Source organism: Ailuropoda melanoleuca, chromosome 4 (genome assembly GCF_002007445.2).
Source record: "Ailuropoda melanoleuca isolate Jingjing chromosome 4, ASM200744v2, whole genome shotgun sequence".
NCBI classification, from domain to species: Eukaryota; Metazoa; Chordata; class Mammalia; order Carnivora; family Ursidae; genus Ailuropoda; species Ailuropoda melanoleuca.
In genome coordinates this window covers 120,250,107-120,262,266 of record NC_048221.1, presented here as the reverse complement: position 1 = coordinate 120,262,266, position 12,160 = coordinate 120,250,107, and the positions used below count along the sequence as shown (strand labels likewise).

The following is a 12,160-nucleotide window of genomic DNA, read 5'->3' as shown; positions in this document are numbered from 1 at the left end:
CACTCCACTTCCTATTTTTAATGGCTTTAGAGTTGCCTCCTTCTTGGCTGCTGGGCCCTGGTGACATTGTTCTGGAGTTTGGCCAGATACCAACTCAAGATACTCAAGACACTGACTGTTCTGGGGACACGTTAGCCTTTGCCACCATCGGATAATTTCCATGTGTACGGGGGGCTTCCAGGACCCCTGGAGTTTGCTCCCAGCCCTGCCTCTGTCAGGCCTCTCTCCATTGGTGACCTCATGAAACCACCTCGTTCCCCGACCCCATGACTGCCTGTGCGTCTACAATGTGAACGCTGCCAGTGTGAGCAAGTATGGTCCCTGGAAGTGGGAGATTCAGTCCTAAGTTGGCGGGTCAGGAAAGAGGCAGGTCCTCAGAGAGGAGACCACAGTCAGAAGGTGGCCACAGGTGGGCGAGACACAGGCACCTTGCTCTCTTTGGGCCTGGCTGTCCTGCGTGTTTAGCTATGAGCTCCGGGAGGCACCAACCCCATAGTGGACAACAGCTAACTGGCGAACGGCCATGCCTGCAAGCCTTGGGGGCCAGCAGAACCTTGCAAGCCAAACCGTCAGTCAAGGGGGTGAGCCTGGTGGCCTATGGGCCCTGTGCACCAGACACATTCTGTTTCTCCAGCAGCATTAATAAAATATGAATTTGAAATGCCGTTACATAGGTCATGCACTCTCCAGCTCACCACATTCAAAAAATCACCCTTTTCTTATGCTCAGCTCCATGGCCCCTTTCCGTTATCTGCTTGGTCCTTAAAGACTTTTTAGTTGGATTCCAACTATTCTCTGCCTCCCTTTTATTGTTCCGGTGTCATTAGTGTGGTCTCCTGAAAGATTTCATTTTTTTGCTGTAGCTATTCACGGGTTCTGAGAGTGTGGTCCACAGACGAAGAGCATCAGCCTCACGTAGAAACCTCTTAGAAATACAAATTCTTGAGCCCCACCCAAGCCGTCCTGAATCAGAAGTTTTGGATGAGGGACGAGGCTCATCAATTTTTGCTTTAACAAGCTTTCAGGGGATTCCAGTACACCCAAGTTTGAGAACCCCTGCTCTCTGGTAGGAAGAATTAAGGGGAGGACAGGCGCTAAGGCAGGAAGAGGCTTCTCCCTGCTCTCCGGGCCGGGGGCCCCGGGAGAGAGAACTGTGGAGCCTCTCCTTCCAGCATTTACCTGGGGGACTCTGATCTTACATTTTTTTTCAAGGAAGGTGGCAGATTTCTGACTTAACCTGCTTGCGATCCACTTCCGCCGCTGGCACAGGGCGGGTCAGGACTCCTGATCAGAGCGTAGTGGAGACAATCAAGTGAGATGACCTGAGCACGAGCTCTCCCCGAACCCTGAAGCTCTCAGGCGCCCTACGGTATCCCTATCACCATCCCAGGACTGAAAGCTCCTGCCTTCTTGAAGCAGACAGATGGCATCTGACTTCACTTAGCTCCAAACCCTCTGTGAGGAGAGCACATCCACCTGCTCTCAGGGGTTAACCCTGACAGCCCGGAGGTTGAGATGGAAGGTCCCTAAGGCCAGCTCCAGTTCTGGGAGGGGCTCAGTGACCTGGGGTTATTGCCACGCACAGCTGTCGAGAGACAAAAGGCAATTGGGAAAATTTACTGGCACACGAGAACCCAGATTGGGAAGGACGGCGTCTGAGCTGTGAGCCTGGAGGCCCACAGAGGCTGGGGTAAACCAGGGGAGGACATGGAGGCTGCCGCCCTGCTCTCTCCTGAGCACCCAGCTCTGACACGCCAGCCTTGCCGACGGCATGGGAGCGACGTGCACCTCGCTCTCTCTCTCTCTCTCTCTCACACACACACACACACACACACACCCCACCATCACCATGGCCCCAGTCATGATGGCTCCGAGGGGCCCCTTGCTTTACCTGTATCCTTTATAGCCTTCCGCAAATCCAAACTCAGGAAAACTCCAGAGCGCTGCTGGGTGTTCCGGAAAACATTCTGATTTGAGAAAGGAAGCAAAAAGTGCATGTGAGTGCCCTCGCCCACCTTGCAGAGGATGTCCTGGGAAGACAGAGATCCTGGAAATCCCTTTCCCATCCCTGGAGGCTGCTTTAATAAACCTTGAGTGGGCCCAACTCGGAGGCAGCTCCGCTAAGGCCCCGGGGAGGCAGCAGTGGGCGCCACCTGGTGACGCCGACCACCCTGGCCACCCACGGTGGGGCTGTGGGTTCCTCTCCCAGGCCCGTACCTTCCTCTCTCCCAACCTCCTTTCTGTCCTTCGCCACCTCCTAGACTGGGCTCCTGACACGTGGCACCTTGCTGCGTCCGGAAGGGATAGAGCTCTCTCAAGACTCTGCAGAGGCTGGTGGTTAAAAGTGCGGGTTTTGCCACCAAACCACTGGGTTTAAATGCTGGCTCGACTATTTACCAGCTGTGTGACCGTGGGCAAGTGACTTCATCTTTCCAGACCTCAGTTTCCCCACTTGCAGCACAGCGCCAAATGCAGTACCTGCCTCACAGGATGGCTGCTAGGGGTCAATGAGCACGTCCTTAGGAAAAGCTCAGGAGGGCGCCTTGCACGGTCGTGAGTGTGTGTAGCAGGCAGGTGGAGACCACGTCCCGGGTCCTGGCCCAGCTGTGGGACGTAGCAGCCCTAACACAGCCTTGTCCAGCGCGGCTCTCTGTGCACCCCAGACTTTTCTACCTCTCCCTGGTTCTCACCTGAGCCCTGATCAGCCCGGCCCTCCCCAGGTGGGAAATGGAAGCTCGGGCAGGTGACCTGCTGGAAGGAAGCATGCAGCTGCCCCCTGGCTGGACTCGGGCTCCCGTCTGAGCCTCTGCTCAGCCACTCCACAGGAGTTGTTCCAAGGCAAAAACCCCCAGCAGGTGCGCGACCCAGGCCCACAGGGGCAACGATTACTGTGAAATAGCAGCCCAAGAACGTTTTCCGGCCTTATGCGGCTTTTGGTGAGTATATAGAAAGCCCTCAATTGGGAGTCACTCACTCATTCACTAATTCATTAGTTTGGTCCTTTGTTGGGCATTTTTGCTTGCCTGCTGTGTACGAGACACTAAATAGGTGCTGGGGAAACAGATGAACGTGAGGGCGCCCCTGCTCTGCAATCTAATGGGGTGGGGGGGACATATCAGCCATTATAATGCCCTGTGCATCCCCCAAGTCAGGGACTAGGTGATACATCAGGGGATAGCCCCACGAGAACCCTTATTATTGTGGGTTCAAGTGTTAGGAGCTGAGGGGATGTAACCGGGCCTGGGGGCAGGCGAGGCCTCCCAGGGAAGAGATTCCTGAGGCTGGACCATCAGGGAGTTCGGTCCTGGCCAGGCTCTGAGTGCCACAGCTGGGGGCTGCAGGAGCGAGTGGGAGGAGTCCAAGGACTCCTCCTGGACCCCAAAGCAGGTTCCAGCTCCAGGGTCTTGTGTACAGCTCTGATAAGCTTAGACCTTGTCCTGAGAACAATGGGGAGGCCACACTGAGGCCACAGGCCACATGGGTGATCTTGTCGTATCTGGCAGATGACAGGAAGGGAACGAGATGAACCAGAGCCCTGGGGGAATGTCTCAAGGAGCCGGGGGTGAAGGAGGGACAAGGAGGGGCAATGCTGGCTGGCAGTCTTAGCTACTGTCCACCGTGACCCCTCTCTCCTTCAGTCTCTTAGAGCACCCCTCACCCTGCCACGTGCTCGGGCATTGCCTCGTGTCTTCTAGTGGTGAGTGTGGTCTCCCTGCACAAAATGTGAGTCCTCTTGAGGGCAGGGCTGGGTTTCTCTTCTTTAGTGCCCTCAACTCTGTGCACATGGGGCACCCAGTAGAAATTTGCTAAACGGGACACAAAGAGAACATGCTGGTACCTGGCAGTGGACAAGCCGGCCCCACAGCCTTGCAAACTCCTCTTGCTCAAGCCGTCCGTTCACTTTCAGCTGGTGGGGAGTTAAGAGTGGACCGTGCAGCGCGTGGGGAGCAGAGGCCCCGCCCACAGAGCCAGGGGCACTTCCATCCATCAACTAGCAGCACCGTCAGCCCAGTGTCACCTGGGTGTGGCCGCACCCCAGCCAGCCCCCACTGTGTCTGGAGGGACCTGGCTTAGCTTCATTTTACAGAGGGAAATGGACAACTGGAAGGAGAAAGATGCCCTGAGCAAAGGGGGCCAACATCACGTGCATTCAGGGGAAGAGAGAGCCCAGAACACAGCCTGCACAGGGTGGAGTGGGGCCCCTAGCAGGGGAGAGTGAGGAGGACCATGAGGGGTCATTGCAACCCCCAAAGCAGCACGAGGATGCACCTGAGCCAGCCCTGGTCACCCTATAGCAGTACGATGGGTTTACGAGAGCCAACGCGAGGAAAGGAATCTATCTCTGAGCTGCTGGAGGGGAGCGGTGGGTGGGCTGGAGGAGGGGTAGAACAGACCTGTCTGCTTTGCAGGGCTCTGGTGGACACCACCTCCCCCAGGGTTACCCTGGGGCTGTGGGGGGGCCATGGGGCCCTTCTGATTCATCTGCGGGGGATGGGCAGTGTCCCCAAGTGACTCCAAACGAGGGCCAGCAGAGACAGGGCTTGATTTATGATTTCATCGAAAAGCGCTCTTGTTCAACAGTGGCCAGCCTCCCATTCCCGGTCGGGCCTTGTTAACAGTGAAGGAGCCGGATCGGTCTCACTCCAGGGAGGCTGCACACACTGAGGGGAGGGTCACAGGGTGCAACTGGGAGCCAGTCTCTCTGGGGGCGGGCAGGGGATGACTCCTTGGAGGTGGCAGTCAGGACAGGAGTCAGGAGCCCCGGGGTTTGATTCCCAGCCCGGCCACTGGTGCCCACGGACTCCTCCCACCCCGGCCCCCACAGACGTAGCTGGGGCATGGTAGCACTAATGGGGTACGGCTGCTGTGTAGACTGAGGCGTTTTCTCCAAGTTTCGGGGTGGTTCTCTTGACTGAGTTGGGGCTTGTTGAACAAGGGATTGAGGGAAGACTCAGCCAGTGGAAAGGGGATGGGTGGGTGGAACACAGCCCCCACTGGTGCTGCCAGGAGGCCATGCAGAATGACGCTAGGAAACAGATTTGGAGGCTGCAAACGTCAAATCCAGGCACGACTTCTGACTGGCTGTGGGATTACTTAACACACTGCTTAGCCTCTCTGAACTCCTCTCTGTGTGATGGATCACACTTCTTACGTCACAGGGGTTATACTGCAAGGACTACAAGGAAAAGGGTATCCCAGTTCTATTCTCAGCAAGCCAAGATGCTTGACAAATGATAACCACCGACATTGTTGCTGTGGTTGTTCGGGAGAGGTAGCGAGTTAGCATAGAATCCACAGGAACCTGGGCTCTTCGGTGAGCCCTTAGAACTGAAGAAGAGAAAACACTGCGAGTGAAAAGCATTCCTAATGTCCTAATGAGACCCCCAGGGAAGCCCACAGAGCAGATGGGCTCTTAGAGTTGCCAGAGGAGGGGAGGAGGGACTGCAAAGGATACATCCATCAGAGCCACAATGCTCCGGCACTCGTCCAAAGAGAACGTGTCCCCTGGAGTTCCTAGAAGGATGGAAATGTTGGGGGTGTGGCTGACTCAGCAGTGGGGGTGAGGGTGGGGCCAGTAGGCCTGTGGGTCTGACCTTACCTTTCAGGAGCTCCTGGTTGAGAAGGCTCTGAAGCTGGGTGGCATCCATGTTCAGTCCCTGCACCAAACAAGAGCAGAAGGCAGGAATCCCATCAGTGCCCAGGAGCTGAGGGGCACACCTGCCTGACTCTGACTTCCAAGCCCTTGTGCCCACCCAGAGCACATCTAGCCTGTCTTGAAGCCGTTCCCACTTGCTCCACGGCATGGTGACGTTCCCTCCCTGAACGTCTGTAGTGCTCATCACTCCGGACGTTTGATACCACGTGGCGGTCACCTTACATTTCGCTCTTCCTTCATCATGGGATGGAAAGTCGTAGTTGCTTCCTCCCCCCATACCTGGCACTTGGGAGCCCCTCAGGAGAAGTGTTGTTGAGTGAATCAACTCAGCCCTATAGGTGTGTTTCCCCGTCTGCTTCCAGAAAGGGATGGAGAGAAAAGAGGACTGTTGAGTGTGTGAGTGTGAGCATGTGTGTGCACGCGTGCGCAGACAGAAATGAAAGTGCCAGGATCTAGGCTAAGAGAAACTGCTCTAATTGAGTGCATTACTGAGCATTAGTCTTCCTCGCCACTGAAGCAAAAAGGAAGACATGGTTTTCCTTGGATTAAAAACAGGAAGCAAAGGAGGCTGAGGGGAGAGACACTTTTCTCAGCCTGAACTTCTGAAGCTGTTACCTGCATTCCATTTTCTCCTAGGGACACTGAGCGGCTGTATGGGGGTCATCGTTCACGGTGACTCCACAGAGAGGCAGAGCAGTGCTGCGCAGGGCCATTTCCCACAGGCAGGTTGGTAAAAGCGGGGGGCGGGGGTGATGGGACCTCAGCACTGTGGGAGAGCTGCACACGGGGGAAGTGCCAGAGTGAGGTCCCTCAGCAGGGGGCTTTGCAGAGTGGGACTGGGTCAGGTGAAGAAGGTGTCTCAGGTTCTCCAGAGAACTGGCACCCCACAGACCCACACACATGCTGTCCCCAGGGTTGGCCTCACCACCTAACTAAAAGCAGAAGCAGCTCTACAGCCTGTCCTCAGGGGAGAACCCCTTTTAACGCCCCTGAGAAAAACATGCTGCCAGTGTTTGAAGTTGGCCCTCGGGCCATCCCTCCCACGTCTCATTGGCTGGGTTATGTCAGGAAATTCAGCTGTGTGCCCACTATCAACAGAGTTTTTTCCTCAAAAGAATCATGGCACCTAACTTCCAGAGCAGAGGGCAGCTTTAGGACGTGGGCCCTGTCTCCTTCCTTCTGCATGTCTCTACCCTAGGACAGTCCCTGACCTGCACCAAAATGTTTGAGGAGATGAGGATAGGAATGGAGATGAAGATTGCCTTAACCGAATACCCAAAGAATTGCACGTTGGTCTCCACCACCTCAGCACAGGGGCCCTGAGGACTGATGCTGCGCATTCCCAAAGCTTAGTGTGGTACTTGGAATCATCCTAGGTATTTGGTACCTGTTTGCCAACTGAATAAATGGATAGATGGACACGACCTGACTGAGAGGCTGGGTTGTAGCACCATCACCACTGTCATGGCTGATGAAGGTAACTCACAGTAGTGGTAACGTGTCATTGCGTTTGCTTAAGGCTGGTTAAACAGATACAAGAGATTAAGAGAGGACTCAGTGAGTGCATGCGCACACATTTTGCTTTCACCTTTCCTTTGAGGCTACAACCTCTGAGGATAGTTCATAGGCTGTGCAGAATGATGCCAGGTTGGCCCTGTTCAAGGGTGCTCAGCCAGGGGGTGAAAAGGGGGTGAAGGTCAGTCTATTTCACTTCTGAGCTCTGCACCTTGGCACAAAGCTGCATATGTCTTTTATTTTAATTCCTACAAAGGCCCCATCTGGACTACCAGTTACCCTCTATGAGGAGACATTTGGTGGTTGTTTGGAAAAACCCTGATTAGAGGGAATCTGTACCATTTGTCATATGACAAACTGTATTTTTTATTTCAGATGGGCAGGTGCATGAACCACGTTGAGGATTTTGCCATCTGCCCCTGAACGAAGCCTGGTGTCAGGTATCCTGATTAGGTCCTGCTGATTGCCTCGGGGCAGTAAACTGAGTTTGGACATCTGCTCTGGGGGAGCTAATCTGTCTTAATTCAATGCAGATCGAGCACCTTCTCTGGGCCAAGGACAATGACGTATTGGGGACAAGGAATGCATATGATACCATCCTTGCCTTTGGGAGCTCACAGACTGGGGATAATCATCTGGGCAAACCTTGTTTTGCATCAAGTGAAGTGCCTTCTGAATCAGCCTGGATGTGGACCTGAATCCTGGGCCCATATTGATTTCAAAGAGGTCCATATTGAGCGACTCCTTGAAACACATTCCCCTCACGACAGGCACATTCTTCATTTCTCCTTGCTTTTCCCTCTGGGCCCAGGCTGCCTGAATCATTTCCCTTTAAGCTGCTTCCTAGTTACCCTATTAGCCCTCTGAATGCCTGGCATCCTTCCTGTCCTTGGCCTCCGCCTGGCCCAAGACTGGCATGGTACACATGGTCATATCTATCACTTCGCACTTCCCAAACCAACATGACTATTATTGGCAAAAAGCCCATTGTGCAGAGCCCTTGGCAGCTGTTTTTATCCTGGCAAGTCAAGGAGTTCTTTATAACGGTTTATTAAACCATTAAGAAAATCCTCTGTGCACATAGGTGGCTTGGCAGGAAAGACACCGTTGGTGTTTTCTGAAGCTGGCTAGCTCCTGGGAGGAATGATGCCAAGGGAGGTGGCAGAGCAGAAGGAAAGATTTCAGAGGGTAATGCCAATTACTTGTTTAAAGAATTTAAAATACCCCCCCTTCCATCATTAGCCCCACCCTCACCAAGCTCTGCATTCCAGCCCAGATGTCGCCCAGGTAGGGTGCTATTTCTCTCCAGGGCTTGGTAGCCAGATCAGTTCTGGAGACATCCAGGGAGAGAGTTTGATAAAATGACCCACCAAGTCACTTTTCTTCCCTGTATCCTGACAAGGGCCTGGGGTCCCGCCATCACTCGTCCCCGGGCAAAGTACTATACCTGTTGAGCGTATTTGCGGAAGATGCTTTCTTGGGAGTCATTTTCCAGAAGACTTGCCTGGATCAAAGGGAAAACAGTCAATATCAAATTTCTGGGCAATGAAGCTATCTGTCTGGTACAGCAAAGGCACAAGAACCACTCCCCACGCCTGCATCTGAGACAGAGACTTCATCCAGCAATCAGATAAAACTTGTAGGGGAATGAGAGCACCAAAATTTGTGGAAGGAAGATGATCAGTTCCAGCCTGACCTTGGAGGCTTGGTCTTTTCCCCTCTGCCCTGCCCCTTTGATCCATCATCAGCCCATTATGGTGTCTCTGTTTTCATTGGTCAGTGCTGAGGTAAGAAGGAGACAGATTTTCCTAGGACTAGGATGTGGCCAATGAAGCTTGCCAATCAAACCTTCGCATACCTACCTTTGGTGCTGTAAGGTTGAAATTGCCGTCCAGAGTCCTAGAAAACCAGGGAAACAGTGTGACAAGGATGAATGGCTCACTATTTAAAGGAAGCTTGCATATGGAGGACACCCTAGATGGCACTGGACATTTACAACAAGGATCTGAGTGAAGGGCCCTCAGCACACTGGGATGTGACGTGGGCAGCCATGACAGCAGACAGGTAAGCATCATAACCACATGTCCAGTCTATTGACTGGCCATCATCTGGTCCTCAAAGTATTGAACAAATGGCTTCTCTCACAACCAGATACAGGTACAGTGACCCCCATTGCCAAGATGGCAGATACGCTTTGTCTTATGTTCCAGCTCTGGTGGTACAGTGGCCATCTGGTATGTGGGACTGAGGCAGCATCCATGCTCAACTGTAAAGATGGCCGTGATTATAGCGACGTCTGCCTCAGGCCCCACAGGGGATAAGGTGCCCAGCAGAACGTATACTTGCTGTTCCCAGTCTTGACCACTGACTTAGCACTAAAGACTCTCCATGACTGGACTTTCTTTCAGGCCCATATTTCACTGTCTCCCTGACGTACCCCGCCCCCTTTTCTGGTCATATTTCAGACAATTGCCGTGCATGCCATGTATGATCATCCTGGGCATATGGCTGACATTGTGCTCACCCACTTCCCTGCTTCTGCTCATGCTTTTTTTCTACCCGCACTACCTTTTCCTTTAAACAGTAGATAATGTTTTCCATCAAGGACTAGCTCAAATGCCATTTTCTCCAAGAGGCCTTCCTCAATCCCTCTTGCCCGAGGTGGGTCCCTCTCCTCTGTCCTCCCATGTAACTCTGCACATCCAGTGAGCAATGGCCCCCCCATCCTGGTCATGGTCTGCTTGTTGGTTCAGACTCTCTTGCCACCCTTTGTGGTGAGCTTCTTGCAAATGAGGCCTGTGCCGTGTCCCCTACTGACACAGTATCTGCAGCCCAGGATGACACAATGTGTTTTTATAAAATGAGGTGGAATCAAACATTCAGAAGCCCAGTGTTTCTGTACCTGTCATCATCTGGCATCTTCAGGAAGATTCGGAGCAAAAACTCAACTGCTTCACTTTGGGCAGAGATGACCGCCACGTAGGTCCCCGGTCTCAGATTGAAGGACTTTGTGACATTGCACTTGGTTTTAAAAACTATGCCCTCGATAGCATTTCTGAACTGAGAAAAGAAGGTCGGTGGCAACCTCTTCCGGAAGGGCTGGAACTGGAGGAAAACATGAAGATGGTCAGAAACCCCTTGTCCACATGGACCCAGCCCCCAGCAGAGACCCACCACCTTCCAGACCCCTTTCCATTCACCAAAGCAGTATTACAGGCCCTGAAAAGACAGACTGTGCTTACCTGGATTTTCAAAATGCCACAGCATTCAGAATGTTATTTAATATAGACACTGACACCACAATGAATGCAAAAAAAAATATTGTACATGGTTTTATCTCATTAAATCCCACAGTATCCTGGGTTTTGGGGTTCATCTCTCTGCTTATAAAGACTTCCGTGGAAACCAGTGAAATTGTTTCAGCACTGAATTACTTTTGGAACCCCTGATGCCCCTTCTCTCCTGAACTGTTTACAGTCCTCTTTGGACTGTGTAGCTCAGCAGAGCTGGACGCCTCCATTCCCTTCATTTTGTCTTCCCAGCAGAGCCCTGGAATTTCTTCTCATTGGAGAATAATAGGCTCTGATCATTTTCCTTTTATTTCAATATTTTTGTAGAGATAAAACAATAAATATGATGCAGTTCCCATTACCAGATGTCACATACGTATTACATAATAAAAACCCTTTACTAAATACATTTTCCCCAATACAGTCGAGCACAGGGACTCCATTTAGAATGGTTACGCAGTGTGAAATGATTATTTGTGAGCTCTGCCTTGGGGAGAAACAGGGAGAAAGGGAGAGTTTCTTTTCAGAGGGTGGGAGCAGGGCTGGGCTACAGGATGAGACAGGAGGCAGGTCCCTGTCCCAGGTAGGCACCAGGGGCTGGATGCAACTAAAATCACCAAAGTGATTTTGCTGATGCTAACAGTGGCCCCAGCAGGTTTGGAGCCTGACTTGTGTGAGCCCTTCTGGCAAAAGCAATGATGAGAACAGTTCTTCTCCAGAAAGCCAGCACTGTCCTATGGCTCTGCGTATGGACGTGTGTAAGCACATGCATGTGCACGTGGGGAGGCACTATGTGCAGAAGTGTGTGTGCCTCCTACAATCCAGAATTTCCCTGCTTCCCTGCTCTCCTCTCTCTGTTGGACTCTCGCAGCCTCGTCCAGGCTCCCTAGCCTCTGGGGTACACTTGCTCAGCGGCAGCCAGAAGTGTGAGTCTGTGACATGACGGGAGGCTCTCGGTCTAGGGCACAGAGACCCAGCATCAAATTAATGCAGGCCTAGTTGCACACAGACCTGACCTTGTAGTTCTAGGGATGGGGCTTGTGCCTTTTCCTGGGTCAAATCCCCACTTCTCGCTCCAGCTCTAGAGATTTGTTCCTTGCACCTGAGTGCCTCCCTCGAAGCCCTTCCAGAAGTTCTACTCCCATGACCAGGGTGCTGGAAATGAAAATCAAATCCTAAACCCCGCTCTGTGGCTGGGCCACTGGTGTCAGTGGCCTCCTTGCTGCCCGCTTTCTGCCTGGGCTTCTGAGTATCCTCTGCTTGGAGAGCCCCTGCCCTGGCCTTTGCTTACCTATTGGGGCACCCCTGAAAGGCCTGGAGGAGTTTCCCTGGACCCAGAAGCATGCTATAGGTACTGTTGGTTGTGGCTACATCCTTGGTCCCCAAGCACACGCACCTCCCCCGGCAGCCACAGCCCCCTAGAGCCCACATCCATTTAAGGGGTCTGCGTGCCCGTAACTCTATCTGTCCCTCTCTATCCTTACTCTTAAACACCCTGTACCAATGCCGAGCCAGCATATCCGCTCAGGAGAGGTGGCAGTTTGGTTGTAAGAGGAGCTAGGTATGCCCTGAAGGTGCATTTGCAGAGCGTGCATCCTTTGGGAGGCGGATTCGGGGGCTGACAAAGACTATGAGGCTGAAGTCCCCCTCAGATGCCGAGAGCTCTGCTTCTTATCTTAAATAGGAAAGAACCGGCTGC

At 52.9% G+C, this 12,160-nt stretch overlaps 1 protein-coding gene across 1 annotated transcript in view; it reads right to left on the bottom strand.

Annotated features, from left to right (window-relative positions):
• Window positions 1-12,160, bottom strand: part of CAPN13 (calpain 13) — a 78,060-nt gene that overhangs the window by 11,788 nt on the left and 54,112 nt on the right. Inside the window, exons 13-19 of the mRNA XM_034659684.1 lie at window positions 10,074-10,276; window positions 9,034-9,070; window positions 8,619-8,675; window positions 5,600-5,657; window positions 5,456-5,514; window positions 3,839-3,907; window positions 1,892-1,967 (exon numbers count right to left, since the gene is read on the bottom strand). Of these exons, the coding sequence (XP_034515575.1) occupies window positions 1,892-1,967; window positions 3,839-3,907; window positions 5,456-5,514; window positions 5,600-5,657; window positions 8,619-8,675; window positions 9,034-9,070; window positions 10,074-10,276 (559 nt within the window). The remainder of the gene's footprint in view (window positions 1-1,891; window positions 1,968-3,838; window positions 3,908-5,455; window positions 5,515-5,599; window positions 5,658-8,618; window positions 8,676-9,033; window positions 9,071-10,073; window positions 10,277-12,160) is intronic.